The 27,372-nt window shown below is 46.2% G+C and overlaps 1 protein-coding gene across 2 annotated transcripts in view; it reads left to right on the forward strand.

Annotated features, from left to right (window-relative positions):
- The window catches only part of LOC147630065 (protein kinase family protein / protein phosphatase 2C (PP2C) family protein), an 81,960-nt gene that overhangs the window by 21,963 nt on the left and 32,625 nt on the right, over nt 1-27,372 (forward strand). The window contains exons 2-5 of one of the 2 annotated variants that reach the window (XM_086811690.1): nt 1,294-1,411; nt 1,550-1,716; nt 5,635-5,702; nt 5,809-6,032. In XM_086811690.1, the coding sequence (XP_086667816.1) occupies nt 1,294-1,411; nt 1,550-1,716; nt 5,635-5,702; nt 5,809-6,032 (577 nt within the window). The remainder of the gene's footprint in view (nt 1-1,293; nt 1,412-1,549; nt 1,717-5,634; nt 5,703-5,808; nt 6,033-27,372) is intronic. The other variant, XM_086811691.1, reaches the window with a different exon arrangement.

Genomic DNA, 27,372 nt, shown 5'->3' on the forward strand with positions numbered 1-27,372 from the left:
GTCCGAGCTTCTTGGAGAAGTTGCATATTATAGTTCGTTTGCCTTCTGTCTGACTCCAAGTGAACTTTTCAATTGCCATGCTGCCTCTGTTGGTCTCCATGATGCTCTACTTGAAAAAGACCCAAATGTTATAAATGTCCAAGTAGGTATTTAGACATATGTCACCTGATCTGTGGAAATCCCCATATGTTGTCGGGGGAGGTGGTATTGCGAGTGTTGGAGGCAATGAGAGCAGTACAAGGAGGCAACAAAGGGCATCTGTGATTGTGGCTTCCACATGTGGTAAACTAAAGAGGGCAGGCAGAGGCGTAGAGCTGGAACAGTCGGTGCAACCAGCAGAGACAGGTTAATAGTTGGGGCACAGCCGCTGGTAGAGGTGGCCTACCCTGCATTAGGGCTGCCCCTGGGGCGCACCGTTTGTGGTGGTCTGCTGGCCACTTGAGCTGCATCATCTGGTAGGGAGGAGGTGGTGACTTGCGCAGTATCTCCGCCGCTGGGTGGAGCGCAGGAGGTCGAGACAAACCACCGCAGCTCAGAGCAGAAGGGGACAAGGGCGAAAGGAGTCAGAGGCCTGTGCTCTGATACCATTTGTTAACTTAGGGTTGCAGGGTCCAAGCTATGGTGGATTGAAGGTATCCATGTTGAGAGAGAGAGAGAGAGAGAGAGAGAGAGAGAGAGAGAGAGTATTACATGACTCAATGATGGTTTATTGATTGATGTAGAAACCCTTCACAAGTACATGCTTTTGTAGGCTAGTAGCCTTAACTTTTGACCCATAGAAATCACACACACACTATACTAATGACACATGGCACACTTATCCTATCCTCTCATAAGAGGGTGTTCACACACACACACATTGAGCCCCGAATCCTAGCAGTTGTAGGGAGAGAAAGACCATTATGAGCCCTCAATATGAAGGGACGGGGTTGTCTCCTTCCCACCTTATTCTCCCACTACCACTGCTCCCCCTACCCTCTGCTCACTTATCAATCCCTCTCCCCTCCCTCTCTTCTCCATTTCGCTTACTAACCCCATCTCTCCCCTCTCCCCCTGCCACCATTTTCCCTTTCTTTCCCTCCCTTGGTCAGCCATCCTGGGTTCCAAAACTCTCTCTGAATCAACAGTGGAAGCAGCCTCCAATTTTTAGTATGCTTGACAGCTCCTGTGTTTCTAAACAATCATATAAAATGTTTCAAACCATCATCTTATTGTATTTTACAGAAGATTTGGTGCTTTGTGTTAAATTTAGTTTCAAGAATCCTATCAACTTGCTATCGTCACCATTCTCAGGAGCTGAAAGCATTGTCTATGAGGCAAGGCTCCATGGAAATCCTCTAGCTGCCAAAAAGCCTCGGCTTTCAACGTCTGATGATATAGACCGATATCACAGGGAATTGCAATTATTAAGGTTTTTTTTTTTTTTTTTTTTTTTGGAGTTGTTCTGAATAGGGAATGTGCCAATGCATTTCATTTGGGTTTGCCTGTCCTCAGTCAATCTAATATTGTCACTACCGTCTTTATGCATGTGATGTTTACACTGGTTTAGCAAATTGGAGCACCCAAACATCATCAAATTGGTTGCAGCACATGCCCAACCTCCAGATTACTTGTTTCTCTTCCAGTTGTATGAACAAGGAAATTTATCTCAAGCTCTTCATATCAGGGAATGGATACCATCTTGGGAGGAGATTTCAAAAATTTCTCTGCAATTAGGTATCCCCTGCTTGCTTGCTTTACTGAAATGGAGAATCTATTGTTGTCAGTAACTTTAAAGCATCATCCCATAACATCTGGAAATATGCTTGAGATGAACATTTGTACTAGTTTTTAATTCTTGATTTAGAGATTTAGTGATGTCCAATGTTGTCTCATGTGCACACGCACATGGACACACCATACATACACGTGTGTATGCGCCAATGCACACACTTTTTTTGTTGTAAAAACCTGTGCTTTATTACTCCACTGTACAAGGAAAGAAGCCCTCAAAAGTGAGGAAAACTTCTTTAAGATTAGAAACATTGGAAAAACAAGTCTAGGCCCATCTCTTGTAGTCTATGGCAATCATAAAGAGATTGGCACAAAGATTGGTGAAAACACAAGTACTTGTCAATCTATGTGGAGTGAAAGATCACATGATTGCGGCCAATCCAAAGTGTCCAAGCAAAGAAACGTGCATAATCAGCCAGTCTTCGGTGATATCTGCCAAAGATCCAGAAATTCTTGGACAAGCGACATCTTGGAAATCTAGCAGCCAAAGAAACAGATAATCTATGCAAGAAGTCTCTTGTATCCAAACAAGCCCATAGTAAATGATCTCATTGCAACTCGAGCATCTAGAGCAAGACGTAGATGCTATCTTTCTTTTGGCTAGAGTTTCACCAATAGGTAGTACTCCCACAAGGCATTGCCAAAGGAAGACTCTCTTTGCTTTAATGGCAATTTATTGTTCCAAATCTTTTGGAGATTTTGTTTCCACCACTTGGCTGTCTTATCCATATTCCAAAGCTTGTTCAAATGAGCAGCAATCCATGGCTTGGGAATAATCAATTTGTATATTTGGGTAGCAATGAGTTGTGCCATAGGTACTTTGGGAAAATCAGGCTTATCTCTCTGCAACATTCAATCTAACAATCTATTCTCTTGAATGAAAGGTGGAATCACTTCAAATTGGTGCGGGCGCGAATGCCATCGGGAGAAACGACATCTTGGATTAAATGTATGTTTTTAGTGGAAAGAAAATAGGCTTTCCTTGGCTCTTGAACTGGCGGAGGTTCTAGAAAAACTCTGCTCAAGTGAATTCTCTCCAATCTCAATGAGCTACCTATCTTTGAAGGTCTTCCAGACCAATGCAAGTATTGGAGGACTTTTTTTTCAATTAGCTATCAGTCTAGTAGTGAAAGGACCGCTTGGTATCTTCCCTTGTAGCTTTCCAAGAAGCTTCCAAGAAGCAAATCCCAATGTCTACATTGCCACCTTCCAAAAGAATCTGTTTTAAGCACAGTACACATAGCTGCAATCATCACTGTCCAAGGCTGCTCTTGGCCAAAAATGGTGGACAAAAGAGTTGCTTTTCTTGTGGAAACATGATAATGAATATTAAGGATATTCAACCCTCCATAAATCTTTGGCGAACAAATCCATTCACATCTCAAGAGCCTAAGAGCTTTCTTCTGATGTCTGGTTTTCCATATGTGGCATCACTAGCAGATACATTCCACCCCAATGGGTAATCCAGATGTCTAACATGCTTTAAGTGGCAGCAACTTGGATTTGCAGAAATTGATGAACAATCCAACAGCTTCCCCTAACAATTGGAGAGCCCTCATAAGGGTTTGCAAATCTTGTGGAGTGTTTTTGGGGAAGAAAAAGGAATCATTAGCATAAGCCTGCGACCATTTGGCAATTGCAAACCATGCAAAAGTCCTTGATCTGTGAGTTTGTCCATATATAGAAGCAAAGGGTGAGTGGCAATTGCATATAGTAATGCACTCAAAGGGCAACCCTGCCAGACTGATTTACCCAATATCCAAGGATGGGACAATCCTTTGCCCAATATACAATGCATTGTATTGTCTTGATAGAGCCAATAAATAACTTACTGCATTTTAGGACCAAAACCAAGTTTTGTCATCATTGCAGCTATGAAATCCCATTGAACTATATCAAAAGCCTTTGCAACTATTTGAAGCAATAGTATATCTTGTTGTGAGTATTTGGTATACTCAATGCCCACATAAGCATTACAAATGTTATCTGTGATTTGTCTTCTAGGAACAAAGCCATATTGGGCTTGATGCAATCCTCTATGCAGTATCTGTTCGACTCTCCAAGTTATCATCTTAGTGATGATCTTATAAATTACAGGCATAAAAATAATTGGACGCCAATCCGAAAGATTCTGATAGAATTGCATCTTCGGCACTAATTTGACTAGTCCTTTCCAAGACAATGGCATAACACCTTGCTGCCATGATTGATTGATCCAAAGTAATAATGGATCCTCAAGTAGATCCTAGAATTGCAAAAAGAATTCGACAGTTAACCCATCTTATCTAGGAGATTTCCATTTGCCTAGGGCCTTGATTGCATTGTGTATCTCCATAGATGTAAAAGGCTTTCTAGTTCAATGGCTTCTGGCACATCCATTATTTCTATGACATTCTGAAGCAATTCTGTATGAGCGTGTGCCATAGTATTTTTTTCAACAAGCGGCAATGCAAAAGCTTACTGAAAGTGAGTCACACATTTTTGCTCAAGCTACATTACATTTTGCGTCCACTCTCCATGCTTGCATATTTTGCTACATATCCTACAAAGTTTGCATTCCACCTTGGACTATTGCAGCCCAAAGCTTTCTTGTATCTATTTCTCCCAACAAGCAAGCTTTACTATGAGAGGTAGATGTTTCGGTCCACATTCTGGAATGCAACTATTGGGGTCTGATAGAAATAACCTTTCTAGGGTTTGGGGTGTGCCAACCCTCTGTATCTATCACATTCTTATCCTTATTTACAACATTTTTCACAATCTGTTCAGTTCTGGCAGGCATATGAGCTGGATGCCTTGCTCTTGCTCTTATTTGCACACATGTGTTAGCAACATGCACTATATTCGGTGTTTTAGCTGGAGTAGGCGTTGCCTGCCCTATTGATGTTTCCACAATCGAAGCCGGAGGAATAGAATCAGCAGGAGGCTGCAACGTAAGAGTGGGACTGTTAAAATAAGAGAAGAGCAGCTTGCAATGGAGGTTCATAGATGACAGTCACGGCTATGGTGTTGGAGCCGACAGTGATAGAGAGAGAGAGTGAGTAGTACACGACTCAAGAATGATGTGATAGTTGCTTGATTAATTTTCAATGAAGTACATGTACCTTTTATAAGTACAAAGGTTCTTCTCTTGACATCATTGCTTATGTCACATCACACAAAAATATCTAGATATTATTTATACCCGAATAAGAGGTGGCTCACACACACAAACACATAAGTGGGTGTGTACTCCTTTGCTAGAGGATGTTCACACACACACACATATTCAGGCTTAATAGCCTTTCACACACAGAACCAGGCTTAATAGCCTTACACAGAAACATACTACCACACTTATATGAGTGGGTACACACACATTTAAGACCTTGATTCCAATCAGGGACAATCAGAGGTCAAATGTCCTACAAATACTTCCCATTTTAGTTCATAATATTTTTCTCCCATATTGACATCATCAACCTCCACTACAATGGATGGTGGGGTGGGCTTATCTATATCCCATAAAATACAAAATCTATTTTTGTTACCCAATATATGTGGGGGAGAGATGACAATGCCTAACATCCGAGCCAACCCTGGCAATGCATCAGTGAAATCTACCGGGAAATTAACCACCTCAACCCATACTAGGCATTGATGCTTTAAGAGTGCACCAGTGCATGCACGCGCACAGACACATGCGCGTGCGCACGTGCGCGCACACACATGCATACACACATATATTTATTTATGTATTTATGTTTGTATGTACACACACACACAGTTACACATCCACCCACTCAAAAAAAGAGCATGCGTCTTGCATTTGTTGTCATGACTTGGTAAAGTTCCCAATGCCTTCTATGATTTTTTTTGCAGCCAATGCTTTATGCTATCTTCACAAGCTAGGCATTATTCATAGAGATATCAAGCCTGCGAATATTCTTGTGAGTGTCCAAGTCAAACCTTCATCATGGATTTGATTTTCAGTTTGTAAGCAAATATTTTTCTATAAATTGAAATACTTGATTTGAGTGGATTTTGTCGGTGTAGTTGGACTTTGACTCGAATGCACATTTGGGAGACTTTGGGTTGGCAATGCTCGCAAAGGACCTTGAAGGAATCGATTCACAAAATTGGAAGTCAATCGGAAAACCAACTGGTGGATTTCATAAAAGAAACATGGTGGGGACTCTTTTGTATATGGCTCCGGAGGTGCTGAAAAAAGAAGTCCATACAGAAAAATCTGATGTCTATGGCTTTGCAATCACTATCAAGTGAGTTATTCAAGTAATAACTTCTCTTTGGAGTAGAGTTTCGGCTCAAAGAGACGTGCGTGTGTGTGTGCGTGTGTGTGTGTGTTTGAGAGAGAGAGAAATTGTATTAATGTCTACAAAAGACCTGAAGGGACCACGAGATAAAAAAGATGCATATGATCCATGAGTAAATTGGATTTGAAGACAACAAGAAAAGGAAAAACTAGCTGCCAAAACAAAAACAAGGCTAACGTACTATGTAGGCCCTGTGTGTAGAATGGAGTAGGCAACATCATGTGTCGTCCTCCTCATAGACAAAGGACAGGACCTCAATATCCACTACCTGTGGTGGTGCCTCTGTGTGTAGCCAAAGAATATGCCTGACCTAGAGCTGCCCCGAGAGAGAGAGAGAGAGAGAGAGAGAGAGAGAGAAAGAAAGATATATAAAGCGTCTACTATGTTGGCATTATCATCTCTAGATTGGGCATATATGTGCATATTTCATGCTGTATCTGGCCAGATTTATGAGGCCATGCATTCATATTATTTTAGATATTTTTCCTGCTATTTTTTGTCTATTTTTTAGACATTATTCTACTATTTTTTGCATAGTCGGCCAGCCCACTGTTTTTATACTGGCCGACCAGCTCTTGTCCAACCTATAAATAGGTGGCTTGGATTAGCATCCTTAACACATGTCACCAGCTTGGACATTTCCCAGTTTGAAAGGGGTCTGGTGGACTCCAGGATGTTTAAATATTTGGAAAGTACAAGCTTTGGGAATGGGGGATTATCCTAGAATACAAAGGACCACACTCCTAAAATTTAGGAGAGTTGCTATTTTTGGCCTGACTCCGATGGAAATTTTGTTCGCGTCATTACATCTGGAATTGAGCAGATACCAAGAGTTGGCAAAGTGCCTATGACAGAATGTCTACTAGTTGGGATTATGGGAGAACCCATCTCTTAGATATTTTTAGACCTAAAGATTATGGGAGAACCCATCTCTTAGATTGGGACATGTGGCAAGAAAGTGGATCAAAGTGAGACAAGTGGCCTGACACTTGTTAGAAAATGGATCAAAGTGAGACAAGTGGCCTCACACTTGTCACTTCAGCTATTGTGTGGCTCTCCACTTGTCATTGTAGCCTTCTCTTGCCATTTTAACTCATGGGAGGCCCAAATCTATAAATTGGAGCCCTCTCTCTTCATTAATGGAGGCTCTCTTGCTGCACACTAGCCTCTACCACCGTTACAGGCTGCCCTAATGATGGCTACTCTCTCTCTCTCTCTTGAAGGCTGCCCATGAAGAATACCGGCTGTTGGGGACTGTTTTGGAGGCTTCCATCGCGAAGAAATACTGAAGGCAAGGGTATTCAATCATTTATTATGATTTCTAGCCATTGTACTTGTTGTACCAGCATTTGTACTTGCTGTACCTGTTGTACCAGCCACTGTTCTAGCTGTACCAACCCTTGTACCGGCTGTACCAGCCATTGTACCTACTGTACTGGCCACTGTACCTATTGTTCCGGCTGAATGGAGAGCTGAACCTGTTGTACCAGCTCTATTGCATGAAGACCCGTGGTTTTGGGGAAGAATCAGTACCCACACGGAGGTATATGGATTATGTTGTTGGCTCGGCATTTCTACAGCCTATCTTCCGGCTTGGTTGCCTCGTGTGGGTTGTGTTATGGCATTTGTATATGGATAATCCGGCATCTCCCGTGGGGAGAGTAAGGCCCTCAAAGCTTGTACATGATATTATTCTCCTTGGGTAATAAAATACTCCAAGGGGGGGGTCGACCCATTCCGGCCTCTATGCGGTGTCACTCGTGCAAGCTCCATTTTCAGCATTTGTGGATGTTTTGTCCAGCTTTATGTTTTATGCAAAGTGATGATAGATATGTGATAAGGCTGTGGCCATGTTTAAATGTTTTATTATGCATTGATGGTATCAACAAGAGTGTCAAAGGCCCTAGTCCCCCAGGCACCCACCGCGAGTTACATTGGTATCAGAGCATAGGCTTTCGTGGAAGCGGAGGCTTCCTTCTGTCAATAAGGAAGAGAAAAGATCTCAAGTGGGAACCACACTTACCATCATTGCTGTTAAGCATGGCTAGCCGCTTCATAGCTTATGAAGCAAGAGCATGAGCAGTAGACAGCTTGTTGATCTAAGGATTTATGAATTCACAGAATTTTATCTTGGAAGTGTGAAGTTGGCTTTATGTGCACACGTTTAGCACTCTTTCCATATGGATATTGTGGATTATATTATCAAGCTTACACGCAAGCTATATGGAGATATATCTTAGGATATCTTAAGGATATGGTGACGAGATATTTCTTTTGGCTTCATGACCAACCTGGCAAAGAAAAGCTAAGTATACGTTGAGTTTGCAAAGTTGGTGCTTTGGCTATTTACTATGAAGTGTTTTTGATGTTCACTAACCCTTGTATAGCTATGCAAGGAGAAAGGTGTTGTTGTTTGCCTTGAGATGGTTTCGGGGAAACATTGTTTATGACTCCCTTTATTGGGATGGATTATATCTATGGAGATTTCTTTCTTGGACGAGATTTATATAGATATTGGGCTTCACAAGCAATTTCTATGGACGAATCTGTCCGAGTTTATAGAGAAGAAATCTTTGGATATCTCATGGATATGATGCTTTTATGGATAAAGTCCACCTCTACTCCAAGGTGTGTGGTTAGCACAGAGTATGTGGTAAGAGTTATGGTATACAAGGATTATGGTATACAGGTCTATGGATTCTTGGACTTCTTTTCTAGGAATTTGGATCCATCTTCAGGTTTATGGATTATGTTTATGGCTCCCTTTTACTGGGTTGGATTATTCTTTTTGGCTCCCTTTATTTGGGATGCATTGGACTTATGAAACTCATGATTCACATACCTTGTGTAGTGTTCTCTTGTCCTACGTGCTCTCTTGAAGATTGTTTCTACCATGTGAGGGTGGAACAATAGAGAGCAGATGGAAGGGAACATGGGCACTTCAAAGGGTAGTGACAAGCACAACATACCCTGTGTAGTGTTCTCTTGTCCTACGTGCTCTCTTGAAGATTGTTTCTACCATGTGTGGGTGGAGCAATAGAGAGCACATGGAAGGGAACATGGGCACTTGAGAGGGTAGTGTGAGTTGGTAGCCGAAATGCCTACAAACTATTGGTGGCCGAAATGCCTAAAAACTATGTGTAGCAGAAATGCTTATGGAACACCAGGTTATCTATGCCTGCGGCGAGTGATTGTTTTATCTTGTTACTTGAGCCCACCTCTCATCCAAGGTGTGTGGTCAGAGTACCAACACGGAGTGCAAGTGGTAAAGTGGACATGACGGGACTTATGTCTATGCCAAGGGTCATGTGGACCGATGTCTTGTTGGCAGGAGACTTATTTTGTCTCGCCCATTTACTTGGGACATGGATTATGATATCTGGACTTATGGGACTGTTTTGTCTCGCCCATTTACTTGGGACATGGATTATGATATCTGGACTTATGGGACTGATTTGTCTCGCCCATTTATCTTGGGACATGATTATCATATCTGGACTTATGGGACTGTTTTTGTCTCGCCCGTTTATCTTGGGACATGATTTTGATATTCTTATTATGGAGACTTATTTAGTCTCGCCCATTTCTTTGGGACATGGATTCTTCAGTTATATTGGATTTTTGAGACTGTCTTGTCTCGCCCAATCGATGGGACATGATTATATCTTGAATATATGGCTTGAAGCTTAAAGTTGCGGACAACTTTTAAGAAGCTGGGGAGGATGTCACCAGCCTGGACATTTCCCAGTCTGAAAGGGGTCTGGTGGACTCCAGGATGTTTAAATATTTGGAAAGTACAAGCTTTGGGAATGGGAGATTATCCTAGAATACAAAGGACCACACTCCTAAAATTTAGGAGAGTTGCTATTTTTGGCCTGACTCCGGTGGAAATTCTGTTCGCGTCATTACATCTGGAATTGAGCAGATACCAAGAGTTGGCAAAGTGCCTATGACAGAATGTCTACTAGTTGGGATATTTTTAGAGCTAAAGATTATGGGAGAACCCATCTCTTAGATTGGGACATGTGGCAAGAAAGTGGATCAAAGTGAGACAAGTGGCCTGACACTTGTTAGAAAATGGATCAAAGTGAGACAAGTGGCCTCACACTTGTCACTTCAGCTATTGTGTGGCTCTCCACTTGTCATTGTAGCCTTCTCTTGCCATTTTAGCTCATGGGAGGCCCAAATCTATAAATTGGAGCCCTCTCTCTTCATTAATGGAGGCTCTCTTGCTGCACACTAGCCTCTACCACCGTTACAGGCTGCCCTAATGATGGCTACTCTCTCTCTCTCTCTTGAAGGCTGCCCATGAAGAATACCGGCTGTTGGGGACTGTTTTGGAGGCTTCCATCGCGAAGAAATACTGAAGGCAAGGGTATTCAATCATTTATTATGATTTCTAGCCATTGTACTTGTTGTACCAACATTTGTACTTGCTGTACTTGTTGTACCAGCCACTGTTCTAGCTGTACCAACCCTTGTACCGGCTGTACCAGCCATTGTACCTACTGTACTGGCCACTGTACCTATTGTTCCGGCTGAATGGAGAGCTGAACCTGTTGTACCAGCTCTATTGCATGAAGACCCGTGGTTTTGGGGGAAGAATCAGTACCCACACGGAGGTATATGGATTATGTTGTTGGCTCGGCATTTCTACAGCCTATCTTCCGGCTTGGTTGCCTCGTGTGGGTTGTGTTATGGCATTTGTATATGGATAATCCGGCATCTCCCGTGGGGAGAGTAAGGCCCTCAAAGCTTGTACATGATATTATTCTCCTTGGGTAATAAAATACTCCAAGGGGGGGGGGGGGGGGGGGGGGTCGGCCCATTCCGGCCTCTATGCGGTGTCACTCGTGCAAGCTCCATTTTCAGCATTTGTGGATGTTTTGTCCAGCTTTATGTTTTATGCAAAGTGATGATAGATATGTGATAAGGCTGTGGCCATGTTTAAATGTTTTAATATGCATTGATGGTATCAACAAGAGTGTCAAAGGCCCTAGTCCCCCGGGCACCCGCCGCGAGTTACAACACATCATTATTCAGCTATTGCTGTTGGTTGTATGCACCTACGGGCAGCCCTCGTGCTCTGCTTCAGCATATAACAAGTTTTCTACTTCAGTCCTTTTGCACGTGTGTTTCTTTGCAAGATCTATTTGCTGTTTTTCTGATTTACAGCCATTCTTTCATGGTATCTGAGCCCAGTGTTACAAAGGGACCTGCGTTTTCTACATCTACTGTTGTAGGCAAAGATCCACCGCATCTACATCTACAAAGGAGCTGCGTTTTCTGCTGTGGACCTGCGTTTTCCACCGAGGAGCTGTGTTTTCCACCGAGGAGCTGCGTTTTCTGTTGAGGACCTGCGTTTTCCACAGAGGTGCTGCGTTTTCAGCCTGAGATCTGCGTTTTTAGATCTCAGCCCTGTATTTTAGTGCTACAACAGGGTTTTAACCCAGGGGAGTCATTTCTTACCTCTCCTTTTGGTTTCCCACCCTCCCATCCCTTCTTCTCCTTCCTTTCTCTTGGCTGCACTCAGCTTTCGAGGAGGAGTTTGCTGATTTTCTGACCAGCTTTGTTGAAGAGGAGGATTCTGCTGCGTTATCGGAGGATATGGCTTCTGGTCATAGTCATTCTTCTCTCTCGGGGATTCTCTTTCCTTCTCCAAGCCCCAACTTCACAGGCTTCTTCTTCCCAGCTTTCTGTTTCTCTACCTTATTCCCAGATTCCTGCTTCTTTTCCTTCCATATTCCCCACCACCACTTCGCTTGTTTCTCCCCTCCCACAAACCCTCATCCCAACCCCTTCCCATGTGCCATCCTATTCACCCCCTCAAGTGAGTGATTCCATGAAGCTGACTGCTACCAACTACCATACTTGGTCGTTTTATATGCAATTGCTTCTCGAAGGAGCAAGTGTGTGGCCCTCTGTCACCACTCCTCACTTGGTGGATCCCGCGTTTCGTGGAGTTTTGGATGCACGGGCCCGTCTCATCATCATCCATTGTATGACACCATCTATCCAGGCACAATTCATATCTTCCCGGAGTGATGCCAGTCAGATGTGGAATGAGATTCAGAGGAGGTTCGGGAGAGTATCTTCCGTGAAGATTGCTAAGTTGGAAGCGGATCTTGAGAAGATTACCATCAGTGACCCAGATAATATCATTGATAAGATTGGGAAATTCACAAGGATCAAGAGGCAGCTTGAGGAGTATGGGAGCTCGATCAACAACCCGATCCATAAACTGCTTGGTAAGCTGCCATCATCCTTTGACTCTTTCAAAGATCACATCTGCTTTTGTGAGCCTCTACCCTCTTTTGAGGAAGTTGTGACTTACTTACATGACAAATGTTTATTGAGAGGCAAAGGGAAGACAGATTCTGCCTTTGTTGCCCAACGTAAGGGCAAGTCCAAAGGAGGCAAAGGAGGCAGCAACAACAAAAGCGAGAAGGGCAAAAGAAAGGATTCTAAGGAATCCAAAGGTTCCAAAGACGAGGAGTGTGCCTATTGTGGCAGGCCTGGCCATACGGAGGCTCGGTGTTTTGCAAAGCGTAATGATTCCAAAGCCGCCAAAGCCAAGTACAAAGCCAAGGACACCTCCAAAGATGTTGACAAAGATTCCAAGGACAAAGGCAAGGACAAGGTTCCAGAGGAGGGCAATGCCAAAGTGGCATACATGGTAGTTACAAATTCTCCCGTTTCTTCACAGGATTCTTTCCTTGTGGTCACAGATATCACTTCTGATGCAGAGGTGAGTGCCACACATGAAGAAATTGAGTGCATTGGTGATAGCAGCGCTTCGGCACATATGACCAAACATTCCCACATTATGGAGGATTACAAGCCACTTTCTTCTTCTGTACGCATTGGAGATGACTCCTCCTTACCTGTCCATGGAGTTGGTAACATTTCTTTTGGTTCCTCTTCTACTTTACATGATATGCCACGTATTTCGAAGAATTTGTTTTCATTGAACATGGCTCCTCGGAAGGGACTTGGCATTTATTTCGATGATGAGGTGATTGATCGGAGGACTCTTATGGTTGTGGCTAATGGTGTTCATGATGAAGGCCTCTACAAGATCACCAACTTCTCTTCTCAGATTTCTTCCTCGAAATCTCATCTTCATCAGCTTTTCTCTCCCTCCCATGTCTTAGTTTCTATTGCAGATACTTCTTTGTGGTATTCACGTTTTGGTCATGTGCCTATTGCCGCTCTGCAAAAGCTTCATTCCAAGCAACTTGTTAGTGGACTTCTTGAGTTGAGAGCTCTCCCACACATTTGTTCCTCTTGCATGATGGGGAAACATAACAAGGAGTCCTTTCCAGAAGAGGCTACACATAGAGCTACTCGGAGACTTGAGTTGATCCATGCAGACTTGGCTGGCCCTATGGAGGTTGAGTCCCTTGGCGGGGCCCGTTATTATATGCTCTTGGTGGATGACTTCACACGGAAGGTATGGCTGTGTTTCTTGGCACGCAAATCTGATGCATTTGCCAATTTTAGGTCTTGGCTTCCAATGGTTGAGAACCAATCTAAAGGCAAAGTTTCATTCTTACGAAGTGACTATGGTGGTGAGTTTGTACCTTTTGATGAGTTTCTTACTTCTAAAGGCATCGAGCGGCAGACAACTGTTCCTTATGCTCCTCAGCAAAATGGAGTAGTGGAGTGGAAGAACCGAACAGTGAAGGAGATGGCTCGATCCCTCTTGCATCATGCGAGTCTTCCTCCCTCTTTCTGGGGTGAAGCTGTGGCTACCTCAGTTTATCTCATCAATCGCTCTCTCACAAAGGCAGTCGATGGGAAGACACCAAAGGAGGCGTTTTCTGGACATAAGCCCTCCGTCTCACACTTACGAGTTTTCGGTTGTGTTGCGTTTGTACATGTGCCAGGTCAAAAGAGGACTACACTTTCCCCGAAGTCGAAGAGGATGATCTTTACGGGATATAGTTCGAAGTCGAAAGGATACCGCTTTTGGGATCCTACGTTGGAGGACATCATCATATCTCGTGATGCTCGCTTTGATGAGACCCTCTTTGGATTTGATTCCTCTTCACCCATGCAGTTTTCTGAGGATATTGATCCATTTCCGCCCGATATCGATGAATTTTCTTTGCTCCCATTAGGCACTTCATCACCCCCTGTGCCTCCGGTGACTTCGGCAGCGATTCAGCCCGCTGTTGCTACTGTTTCAGCCCCTGTTTCTGCTGTTTCCAGCCCCATACAGAGTGCTGGACCGTCTTCCGGAACTTCTTAGCCAGTCGGGACAGCCTCTACATCATGTCCCACACGCTCGGATGTCCCTTCTTCATCCCCGGCTGCCCCGGGTGCGTCCATTACAGCTGCGGAAACTTCCTCTTCCACATTTGTGAGGAGGGCTGGTCCACCCCGTTGGGTCCAGCAATTACTTCGAGATTCTGGCCTTTTTGACAGTCTCTAGAGGAGGCCCTTGCCCAACCACAATGGCGACAGGCTATGGAAGCCAAGATGTCCTCTATTGAGAGGAATCATACATGGGATTTACATCGATGAGTCATCGGTGTCAAATGGATCTTCAAAGTCAAGTTTCATGCAGATGGTACTTTGGATAAGTACAAGGCCGGTCTTGTTGCTCGTGGATATGCCCAAAAAGCCGGCGAGGACTTTGATGAGACATTTGCTCCTACGCCAGGTTTACTTCCATTCGTATTGTTTTGGCTCTGGCTGCTCGTTTCAGATGGCTTGTGTTCCAGATGGATGTTAAATCTGCCTTTCTGAACGGTGATTTAGATGAGGAAGTTTATGTGGAGCAGCCTCCTGGTTTTGTGATCCAAGGACATGAGGATCATGTTTACTTGTTGAAGAAAGCTCTTTATGGTCTCAAACAAGCACCTCGTGCTTGGTATCAAAAGATTGATGCTTTCTTGTTATCTCTTGGTTTTGAGAGGTCATATGCAGATCCAAACCTCTATGTGCTTCTTTCTGATGGGGATATATGCATCATTGTGCTTTATGTTGATGACCTCATTCTTGCAGGCTCACAGATTGAGTTGGTCACTCAGGTTCAGTCTCAAATTTCCCTCACGTTTGAGATGATGGACCTTGGCTTACTTCATTATTTTCTTGGTCTCTGGAGGTTTGGCAGAGAAATGATTGCATCTTCATTTCCCAGGAGAAGTACGTGAAGAAGTTGCTTGCAACTTATGGTTTGACAAATTGCTGTCCTCTCTCTTGTCCTATGGATCCCAATTCGAAATTGTCTAAGGAGGATGATACACCTTTGGTGGATTCCACAGAGTACCGGCAGTTAGTTGGCTCCTTGCTTTATCTTGTCAACACCCGACCGGATCTCTCTTATGCTATGAGCGTACTCAGCTAGTTCTCTTCAGCAGTTCGGAGATCTCATTGGCAGGCAGGTTTGAGAGTGCTTCGGTATCTTCGTGGCACATCAGATTATGGCATCACTTATTCTGGTGGTTCTTCTTTGGTGGAATTACTCTCCAGAGAGCAGAGACACTTAGAGCCCGCAGGAGACAGAGGACACCTGGCTTTCGGACACCACGCCTATATGCTGATTGGGCTGGTTGCATTGATACTCGGAGATCTACTATGGGATATTGTTTCATGCTTGGTACAGGATTGGTCTCTTGGAAATCTCAAAAGCAGAGGACTGTTGCTGCTTCTTCTACCGAGGTTGAGTACAAATCCTATCTTCTCTCCGCAGCCAAGGCGTTATGGATACATCAAATTTTGGAGCATTTATGTTGTGCGGATGATTCCCCTGTTGTCATCTTCTCGGATTCTCAGAGTGCCATTGCTTTAGCTCAGAATCCTGTGATACGTGGCCGCTCCAAACACATTGAGGTTCACTATCATTTTGTTCGGGATTGGATTGAGCTTGGTCTTCTTCGACTTGAGTATTGTTCCACTCAGGACAATCTCGCTGACCTCTTCACCAAACCGCTCCCTTGGAGGTCTTTCTTCAGCGTGCTGGAGTTGGTCCGCCCATCTGGCCCTAAAGAGGAGGTGTTGGCATTATCATCTCCAGATTGGGCATATATGTGCATATTTCATGCTGTATTTGGCCAAATTTATGAGGCCATGCATTCATCTTATTTTAGATATTTTTCTGCTATTCTTTGTCTATTTTTTAGACATTATTCTAGTATTTTTTGCATAGTCGGCCAGCCCACTGTTTTTATACTGGCCGACTAGCTCTTGTCCAACCCAGAAATAGGTGGCTTGGGTTAGCATCATTAACACATCATTATTCAGCTATTGCTGTTGGTTGTATGCACCTACGGGCAGCCCTCGTGCTCTACTTCAGCAGATAACAAGTTTTCTACTTCAGTTCTTTTGCCAAAGTGAAACAATATGTCAATGGCATATCTCATCATGGAATGGAAAATAAAATAGAAACAAAACAAAACTATCTCTAGAGTGATACAAAACTGTTCATGGAATACGAGGAACATGAAACATGAGAGGAGCATCAGCCCCCATTAGATGGTATACCACTCTCCAAAATATCAAGCATGGGGCTAATGAATATGGCCGAGAGGTCTCCCTCAGCTACGCCACGTGGATTGATGGCATGGAGCATGTCGTGGATCTAGAGCTAGTGAGGGGATTGGAATGCGAAGGCCCGGTCTGAGGTAACTCCTCTTGGGTGAGGTGGGTCTGGAGCTTCTCGAGGTGGGTCCATGTATGGGTGTCCTCCTCCTGGGTCTAGAAGAAGCTGGTGATGGTTGGGTGGAGGGAGGGGTCAGGATGGTTGGGGCCAAAGCTCTCTCAAGAAAGTGTCCCTACGTCTATGGAGCTTGACCAGGAAGAGACCTAGGCAACACAGGTCCGAGAGGTCAATGATCCTAGAGAGGGGGCCGAATCCCTCATGGAACAAGTAGTGAAACCTCCCACGGATCCCGTAGTATACTGGGTAGTGACATCTGTAATGCTTCTCTGTCTCAACCTCTGTGTGGCCATAATCGACAGATCCTCTCTCCCTGGGTCTCTGTATGAGCTCCCCGGCTCTGAAGACGTGTTCAGCCCTTCCTGTCTCCACACTGAGGTGGTGGGCTAAAACCCATATCTGGCCAATCTCAATCCACATGGCATGGGACATGTGAACACTCAGATAGAAGGCTGTTGGATCATCCTCAATGAGCGTGAGGAAGTGATCTCTGTAGAAGTGCATATTCAGTGGGAGCTTTGAAGGTGTGATCCATGTGTAGTGGATGTAGAGGCTGAGAAGATATAACCGAATAATCTGGTTGGTGTCCTCATGAGAGAGCCGGAGAAAAGGGAATTCCAAACCGTATTGAAGGGGTGCAAGGCGGTCCATGCGGAGCCCATATCCTAGGAACGAAGTGGAAAATCGGGCATACCATACTCCAAGGTGGCCCTCGAGTGAGGGCAAGCCTCGGGTACCTGTGGGGATCCATGCGGGTAATGTGATAGAGGTATGTGACTGTTTAGAAGAGTGCATCCACTACCATCGGGGCTGCAACAAACTCTGCTTGGATAATCTGGTGTGGGACCGATGGTTTGCTACGGATCATATGGGAGAGCTTCATGACTCTGGGCCTCTCAACTCACTGCCAATCCTCATCAGATAAATATGTCCCCTAGAAGGATGCTCCATACATCAAGGCTGGTGTGAAGGGGGTGTCGAAAAGTGAACCTTTCCTCGTGGGCTCCTAGAAATGTGCATGGAAGCAGTGCCGCTCAAGTAAGCCCAAGGTTGCATATCCCCGTGTCACTATGGCATGTGTTGTGGGAAGCAAGGTGAATCATGGGCCACTGAAAGTGACACCAAGGGAGACATAGGATGAGACAATCTCCATAGGATTCCCTCTGTATGTGAAGCTCAATCTGGATGTGAAGGGAGGTCTTGAAGATCATTACCTTGGTTTTACCAAGGTTAACAATGAGGTCCCGCAGAGTGCAAAAGTCCTGTAAAGCATCCAAATGTCTCTGAAGTCCCTCGGCTGAATTTGAAAGGAGGAGGATGTCATCTGCATAAAGTAATAGGGGGATCAATATGCCTGCCAATTTGGGACCAGCCCCGCCTAATTTGTCAATAAAGCTGGAGATCTCATCAATTTAGAGGCCAAAAAGAGTGGGTGATAGAGGGTAGGCTTGTTTCACCCCAATAGCGCTGGAAATCTCCTACAATGTACCTCTTGGGGCGCTCACTCATCTGGTGGTGACAGACTCATAGAGGGTGATGATGCTCCAAACCATGCTAGATGGGAATCCTATCTCTTGTAGACGCTGTAGGAGACGGGTTCGGGTTACAATATCAAAAGCTTTGCGGAAATCCACAAAGCAACAATAAATCCTCTGATGTCGTGCTCTACCCTCCTTGATGATGGCATGGAGAGTGAAGATGTGGTCAAGGGTAGAGTAACTCCTCTAAAAGCTTGCGTGTCTTGAGGCTCTACATCCCTATCTCTTTGCAAATGAAATGAGCTCCATCTCTAGCACTGATCCATAGAGTTTGGCCAATATGTGGGCGATCATGATCATCTTGTGATCCTCAATACTGTCTACAAGGTCTTAGCAAAGGCCTTGAGTTTGAGGATCCAGCCCTTCCTGGGGGAGTTGATTCATGCTACTCAGACAGGATTTGTCAAGGAGCGCAGTATCCTTGACAACATCTTTACTTTCTGGGAGGCGACGGCCCGAGCTAGATTTCTTGGCGAGGACTTGGTCATGATGCTTCTGGATTTTGAGAAGGCATACGATAGAGTTGATTGGGGATTCTTAGAGGGCACTATGCTTCGCCTGGGCTTTGAGCCAGGATGGATCAGAGGGGTGGCAGCTTTGTATTCCACAGCTCGCAGCCAGGTGCTGATTGCAGGAGGACGGGGGCCGAGTTTTGAGCTGACCAGATCAGTCCGTCAGGGGTGTCCTCTCGCCCCTTTCCTTTTTCTCTTCTTTGCGGAGGCTATGAGTATGTATTTGACGGCAGAGGAGGTTGGTTTGAGAGGACTTCAGCTCCCAGTCCGGGGGGAGGATTTGCTTGATGCTGAGTTTGCAGACGACACGGGCTTATTTTTGCATGGCCAAGAGGCCAATCTTATGCGGGCTGAGCAGTCGCTCCAGGTTTTTAGTGCAGCTTCGGGAGCATTGATCAATTGGCGCAAGACAGTGGCCTTTTGGATCAGTAGTGCTCCCACTCCGGCATGGAGCCCGGACCCCGGTTTTAGATGGATTCCTCCAGGCACAGCAGTGCGGTATTTGGGATGCCAGATTGGCCTCGATTTGTCACCAGAGCAGCAGATTGCCCCGCTTCTTCTGAGCATTCGGAAGAAGCTATTGTATTGGAGTACAGCTCGACTATCCTTGGCTGGGAGGGTGGTGGTGGCAAATCAGGTGCTGTTAGCGACCATGTGGTACATTACGTCTTGCTGGATTTTCTCGAGCTCTTGCATCAGCCAGGTACAGAGGCTGATCAGGAACTTTCTGTGGTCTGGGCGGGACGGTCAGCCAGCTCGGGCAAAGGTTGCATGGGCAGTTATTACACTTCCGCTGGCTCAGGGCGGTTTGGGTATTATAGATCCAGTCGATCAGAGTAGAGCCTTATTGGGGAAGCTTATTGTTCGGGGGTTGCTTCCAGGCGCTGAGCCTTGGAAAGAGCTCCTCTTGCAGCGACTGCAGGCTCGGGCGCCCCCTGCAGGGGGTACTTGGGCACCAGAGATTCGCTGGATCTTCATAGAGATGAGGAGGACAGGCCTCAGTAGAGGATGGGAGGACAGATTTGCTTTGAGTATCCTGAGAGCTTGGGAGCTGCTGAGACCGGGGCTCTCTCAGCGGCCTCCTTCTTGTGTTGAGGAGCGGGCCAGGCAGCCGCTCATCTGGAGCCCAGCGGTTCGTACGGAGCAGGGTCATATGCTGGGTTCTCGGCCTCGTCTAGCCTGGGGACCTTTAGCGGCAGGCCCAGCTCGCAGTTTTGGAGACTGGCAGGCTTTCTGCAGTCTACCAGAGGAGATCCAGGTGGAGAGGCTGAGTCACTTCAGAGGGGGGTTGATTATGAGGGATGATATTCAGGAGGCACTTACAGAGGAGTGGTTCACACCTCTCGAGCCAGTGGCCCCACGGTGGATGGGAGCCTTTACGCAGTTGGAGATCCTGATTGCTGTCAGAGCTAGCACTGAGGATGGCAGATGCCTCTACTATGAGATTCAGGATGAGGGCAGACTCCAGAGAGTGGAGGTGGAGTCGCCTTTGGTTGCAGAGTGCACCTTCCAGAGGATTCGGGTAGTGGCTGCCGCTTCTCGGAAGTGGCATATTGACCCCGACCCTGCTGATGTGCTCCCGGATTGGCGCATATGGGCATATGCAGCGCGCCTCTTGGCCCGGCTACAGTGGGACCCCGGGGAGTACGAGTGGCATGATCCTTATGCATCCCTTGAGGCCACAGAGATCACCTTTTTCCAGTATACTGTTCGGCTGGGATGGCATATTTTGACGGCGAGGAGGACGGTTTCTCCAGCGGCAGCGGGGCATTGGCGATTGCAGGGACTCTCACAGGAGTTCCTGGAGGATTTCTGGGCTCGGCTCTGGGCTAGTCGGCAGGCCCGCAGGATCTCGGCTTTTCAGTGGCTGGTCGCCCACAGGGGCTCAGCAGTTGGCACTTGGCTTGTTTACAGCGGTCTTCCGGCGGCCTGCGTCCGATGCGGCCACCCTATGGAGACACAGAGACATTGCCTTTGGGACTGCCCTCAGGCACAGCAGATTTGGCTGCGGATACTGCGTATTCTTGCCCCCCTCTCTCCAGAGGGTATGTTTACGTGGGGTGCCGCTGCTTGGTCGACTTCGTCAGGGCCTGCTATGGGCTATGAGATGGAGCAGGGCAGTCAGGCCATCAGATTTATTAGGGGCCAGCCTCGCCTGGTTCCGGCACCGGATTTCTCGTCCGCCAGCTGGACACAGGAGAGGGATTTACGATGGGAGCTCCTCAGCAGCCTCACCATCTGGTTCACCTGGAGGGCCCGGTGCTTTACGGCCTTTGAGGGGAGATTAGAGCCACCAGCAGAGACTGTTCGGGGGATTTGGCAGGAGTTGATCCACACCCTGCGAGGACAGTACGACCGCATCCGGGGAGACTCGGATGAGGCGATCTTACGGCGCCAAGCCTTTCACACCACTTGGCGCTGTGGCCCGTTCTACACCTTACACACGGGATGCCCCCGTTGGCACTACAGGCCACCTGTTTGGCTCTTCCCCCCCCCTATTGTATGATTTAGCCGCTCAGTTTTTTATACTGATGCTTGTATTTTGCAGCACCTAGGGAGAGTCTCCCGGGCTGCCATGATGTATTCACTGCTCTTCTCTCTCTTAGGAGCAGGAGAGATCTTTTGTAGCCCTTCGGGCGTTTTTATATAACTAATGAAAGGATCTTTTCTCGGAAAAAAAAAAAAATGATCATCTTGTAATTATTAGGATCAAGTGGATCTCCGGCTTTGAGGATGGGGGTGATGGTGTTGGCAGACCAAGAGGGTGGAAATCCTTCACAAAGGGCTCTGTTGAACATGTAGGCTACTAGGGGCAGGGTATCATCGGCATATGATGTGTTCGGCAGTGAGTCCCTCGTGATCTTGGGCCTTCCCATTACGTAGTCTACGAATGGCCTTGAGAACCGTATTCTCTTTTGAAGAACGTGGAGGTGGTGGGGGTAGAGGTGGTGGATGGGGGATGTGATAGAGGGAGCGTGCATAGGAGTGCCATGTGTTCGGGTAGGCGATGGGTGTGGGGGGCGGATGTTCTCGGAGTTTCGTCTAGGACTCTTTGCAGTCCGGCCCTAAGAGGAGTCGGTATAACTCCTCTTTCCGAGTGTAGAACTCCCATTTCTTACGTTGGGTGAGGCGTTGAGAAATCCATTGCAATTGGCGCTTTGTGATTTGCCCAATCCGTACCTCATGCTTAGGTGGGATCGTGTGGCTTGGCATTCGTCATCATACCAAGGTGTAGGTGCAGAGTAAAGAAGTGGCAGATGTGTGGAGAATGGTGGTGAGCTGTGATGTGAGGGCGGGTAGGGGGATAGTAGGATCCACATCTTGGAATTGGTGGTAGATGTGGTTGGAGTAAATAGGGTCAAGCCCATGATCAAATGGATGTGAGATGGGGGGTGGTGGCAGGGGGATGGGTGATGTGCAAGTAAGAGTGAAAGAGAGGCAGGCATGGTCAGCTTCAAAGGGGGTTGGCGAGATGGAGAAGTCGGGGAGAAGGTGTGCCAAAGCCGGAGATCCCATCAAGTAATCCATGGTGCTGGTACCTCCCGAGTAAGTTAAGGAGGTGAGGGGGTCGTAGGAGGGCAATTGGGACATCCCATTATAGATAACAAGACCATGTGCAGCTCTCAGGTCTAAGAAATGTCTCCCATACATCAGGACCTCCTCACGGTCCTGTGATGATCTCTATAACCCTGTGTCAATGATGTCCAGCTCGTGTAGTCTGATTGGGTCATCCAGATCAAGTAGTGGGACCTGCTAACTCCCCGTCCTGGCATTGAAGTCCGCAAGCAAGAGGGCTTCCCCCAGCTGTGAGAACTCCATAATAATGGTAAGTACGGTGACTGGTCATGTTGTGCAGCGTAAGGGGAGTGGCTCGATGCAAAATAACACACAACATATGGATGACTCTTTCCTTCGTAAGCTATAGCCGCACCCAAAGATACTGTGCATCCTCGTCCTTCTAGACAATGCCGAGAATTTGTTGGAGGTGGGGTCTAAAAAGGACAACTACCTCTCCTGAGCCATGTACTTCTCCTGATGTGCGGGTCTTGCCTCGAAACGTTGACTCCGTGTGACCGCTCCCTAAAGGAGGCCTACAGATCGGAAGACAATAAACACATATTTAGAACACTTAATTTAACTGTTATTAAACAATGGAAACAACATCAGCAACACAAATACTAGAAATACTGAAAATACAAATGACACTAGCACTGGGGCCGGAAAGGGCGGCCCCCCCCCCTCAATACTTTTTGTATTTCTTGGAGTATTTATATTTGTACAAGTGTCACAGGCCTGACAAGCCAGATTTCTCCACAAGGGAGTGAAAACAACCAAATAAAACTGATTCAAGTCGATGCAGAGGTGTTGGTCGGAGTAGCCCCAAATCACTGACTCATTCCTACCTTCATTGGGTGGACACCTGCCTTTCACTGGTCTTCTGGGACCGTGCACCAACAGGCACGCCCGTACTAACGCAGGCCAAGGAGTACACCGCGGAGGGAACGTGGTTTGGTTCTCCCCAATGAGCTTTGCTCCCAAATTCCCCGGTGAGTCTAACCTTCACTGGCTCTCAGAAGCTCTGAGAGCACGGTTAACAACACCACACAGGGAAATATACAAAGCCACACCAGGAAGAATTTCCTGAACATGGTCAGCATATACATGCCATGCTCCTGCACTACACAACTTAAAGCATTCTCTGAATTTAAATTTGCAAATTTCAGATTTATACAAATGAGAAAAAATATGAGAGCACCTGGTACAATGAGTACAATTCCGGTACGAGTACAATTCTGGTACAAGTACAATTTGCAGCAGGTACAATCAGGATATCAGGTGCTTCACACGTGTGGAGGTACAAATCAGTCAAGTACTATGCAGGTACTGTACTTGCAGCAGGTACAACAGGTACATCAAGTGCTTCACACGGCGTCTTCACCGACTTGAACTGGACCTTCTCCAAGGCTCTATGCGGACAATGCTCTATTTTTGTCTTGACAATCCAACGGTTTGTGCAGGTACAGCCAGCAGCCAGGTGGTATTCAGGTTCTATACTTGCAGCAGGGTACAATCAGCGAGGTACAGGGTAGGTACAGTACTTGCAGCAGGGTACAATCAGCTAGGTACAGCAGGCGTGGGCAGCTTCAGGCGGGTACAGCACTCCATTCCACCTTTTGGGGAGAGAGGTGATGAAGAGAGAGAGCAGCCAGCAGGCGATGGAGAGAAAGAAAACAGCCACCACCCACGTGGGGAATCATACTAAGTTCCATGCAAAGCCTCTTTTTAAAGGTTATAAAGCCTTAATGCATAATTAACACTTATGGGCACCATCAAAAGAAAATGTCCAGCCCTTCTTTTAAATGTGTGTGAACACATTAGCTTATAAACATTAAAGTTAACCATAGCTTATGGATTTTACATTTTAGAAGGGGCAAAATGACAATACTTCCCACCTGTTCACACGCCACACCACCAAGTCAGCAAACAGCATTCCACGGTACACTAGGGGCGTCCCCGTCCAGTGTACTGGCACAACATAACAGGTAGACAAGTCATGCAAAAACAAATTTATGCATGCAGGCATAAATGCATGTGCACAAATAATGGACGAAATCTCCCTTTCATGAAACTTGTACAACAGGTTCCTGTCGGGCACAAAACTGGCGCGACAAATATAAATAAATATGTCCTGGTCTTCCTATGGAGTGATAGTCCCATAGGTAAGACACCATCCTGGCCATACACGGGTGGCACCAACAGGCTCTCGTCCATACAACACAAAGCAAATCACACACGAGTGAAACGAAACTGGTTCCCGTCCATGTGACGCAGCACTGGTCGCACACGGGTGGCACTGATCTGGCTCCCATCCATGTGACACCATAAAACTGGCCCTTTCACATGGGACACTGGCCTGGCCCAATGTGAACATGGCACAAATCTGGCCGCTCTATGGAGTGACAGTCCCATAGAAGTGGCTCCAGAAATGGAGATGGACCAAATGGTGACACTCCCACTCATACCCGGCTATGTATGGTAAACCTCTCTCAAGGCTTTGATAAGTCTTTGTATAGAAAATGACATCCTTGCCTGCGAGAATCTCACTCAAACCTCTTGGATTCGACCACAGTGTCACGTGCACACCAGTCAGGTGTACAGTGACATGGCATCATTATGGCTTCATTAGCATCATCAGTAGTCATCAGGCATTTTACAGGCATTTTTCAGGTATTTATGTCCACGACTGAGCATATACAGGGTGCCATTGCAGTTCCTTAGTGCTAACCTCAAGCGTGTCTCATAGAGCCCATGATAATGACCTTGCCATCTCTGTAGATAGCCCACTTGCCTACTCTACGGCCCTCATGAATTGTCACTATCGCCTCACGTCAGTATGCCACCTGTTTTGAGGTGAGATCATCCCCTGTGTAGACATGTGTGCCCTTGAGGGCAGCTCGTCTATCTAAGAAGGCTTGTCTGCTAGTGGCATCAAGGAGTCTGAGCTCTCGTGTTATATCCTTCCTTGCCCTCCATGTTTCTACAAAAGGGAGGGAGGGGGGGGGGGGTTTCTCGTCCACTCCTATCATCATTTGGCAAAGCGCCATGGATCTGCCTTGGGGGAAGCCCCCACACTCGCACATGGAGGGCCCTATCCTTCTTGTGTTTCTCCTCCTCGAGAGTGTCATGTATGATGCTCTGTGGGGGTTTGTGCTTCTTCACCACCTCCACCCAATCTTTCTTGGTGGTCTACAGTTCTTCCCACAACTTATCACTCGCAACCTTCAGCCGCTCTATGTCCATCCTTCGACCCTCATGTATATTCGGTTTCCCTTCCTTCAGTGTATGATCCTTGACAGTAGCCTTTAGGGTTTCCATTTCTGCCCAGAGTTTCCCTATCACTATGGTGGCCTTTGGCATTGCTTGTTGTTGCATCTCGGTACATAGGTGCCCAGAGAGTCGCGGCAAGCCCAGTTCCTCTTGACTTCGGCAGACAAGAAGGTAGAGGGATTTAGCACAAGCATGACGACGTACAAGTCCCGTACATGGTCTTGGTCAAGTGTGCAAGTCCTGCACATGAAGCATTGCCAGTCTGTATTGCGAGTCACCCTCTGGAATGATGACAGGTGTTCTAGATGTTCGGCTTGTAGCCAAATACCAAGCATTTGAGTAGGAAGCATGTAGTTGCATGTAGAAAAAAAGGGACAGCCCTTTGGGCTACCCCAGAAAGGGGTTTGTATCCCTTGCCTAAGAGAAGGGGTAGGCTTGGGCCACCCTTAGGGCCAAGAGGCCCATGGCCAATGCCCAACAGTTGGACTGGGCATGCTGTCGGCCAGCGCTAGAGGGGCCTGGACAGCAAGGCAGCTAGCCCATGGGCAGCCAGCCCAGCAAGGAGGGCAGCATGCGTAGGCTGGACAGCCCAGCAAAAGGCGCCCAGTCAACATCATAGAAGAGGCGCATATACAATATGAATCAAGGGGCTGAAGAATTCCAATTCCATGGGCTAGGACAGCCAAAGGGAATCCTAAAGCCAAAGAAGGTGAAAGGCCAAGAGTCAGAAGATCTACAGATTTGCATCGTTCTAATAACGCAAATACACCATCCCTGGTGGGGGCTCTACAGAGGGTATTCGGGACCCAATACTGTGTTTGACTTACTCTCTCTCTCTCTCTCTCTCTCTCTCTCTCTTTTTCTACACATATCTATCTATCTTGTGCTTTATCTTTGTCACGAAAGATTGCTGAATTCTGTCCATTGAAGTACCGATTCTATTCATCAAGCTTCCGCATGTTACAGAGACCAAACTGATACAATAATGTCCAGGGCATATCTTGTCATGAAACGGAAAATAAAATAGAAACAAAACAAAGCTATCTCACTAAGGTGATACAAAACTGTCCATGGAATACCAAGAACATGGAACATGAGAGGGGTATCAGCCCCCGATAGATGGTATACCACTATCCAAAATATCAAGCATGGGGCTAATGAGTATGGCCAAGAGGTCTCCCTCAGCTACGTCACGTGGAAAGGTAGCTCAATGGTGGTGGAGCATGTCCTAGATCTGGAGCTGATGAGAGAGAGAGAAAGAAAGAAAGAAAGTTGTATTAACATCTTCAAAAGGCCAAAATGACCTATGAGACCAAAAGGTTACATCATATCCATGAGGTACATCATCTTGGGTACAAAGTAGTAATAAAGAACGATAACAAAATTTAGAACTTTAAAATCTGATCTAGGTACATGAGCAGACAGAAAGCAAGAAAGAAAGAAAGAAAGATTTTATTAACGTCTTCCAAAAGACCGAACTCGGCCTATGAGACAAATCGGTGTACCTGTATGGGGTATCCTCTGTCATCCCAACAAAATGAAAAAGTACTGGACTAAAAAGCTGAATCTGGGTGTGCAATAAGTACAATGAGTGGGGGAGGGGATGGAGCTCTACTACTAGGAGAATGCAAAGCTATATGCATGGAGTATACAATCATGATATGCAACCTAGCTAGCTCCATCTTGTACCATACTGGGGGTATAAAATGGTATACATCAATGAAGGGGTGTCCACAGCTCCC

This window comes from Cibotium barometz, chromosome 17 (genome assembly GCF_041138505.1).
Source record: "Cibotium barometz isolate CiBa-2024 chromosome 17, ASM4113850v1, whole genome shotgun sequence".
In the NCBI taxonomy this organism is placed as follows: Eukaryota; Viridiplantae; Streptophyta; class Polypodiopsida; order Cyatheales; family Cibotiaceae; genus Cibotium; species Cibotium barometz.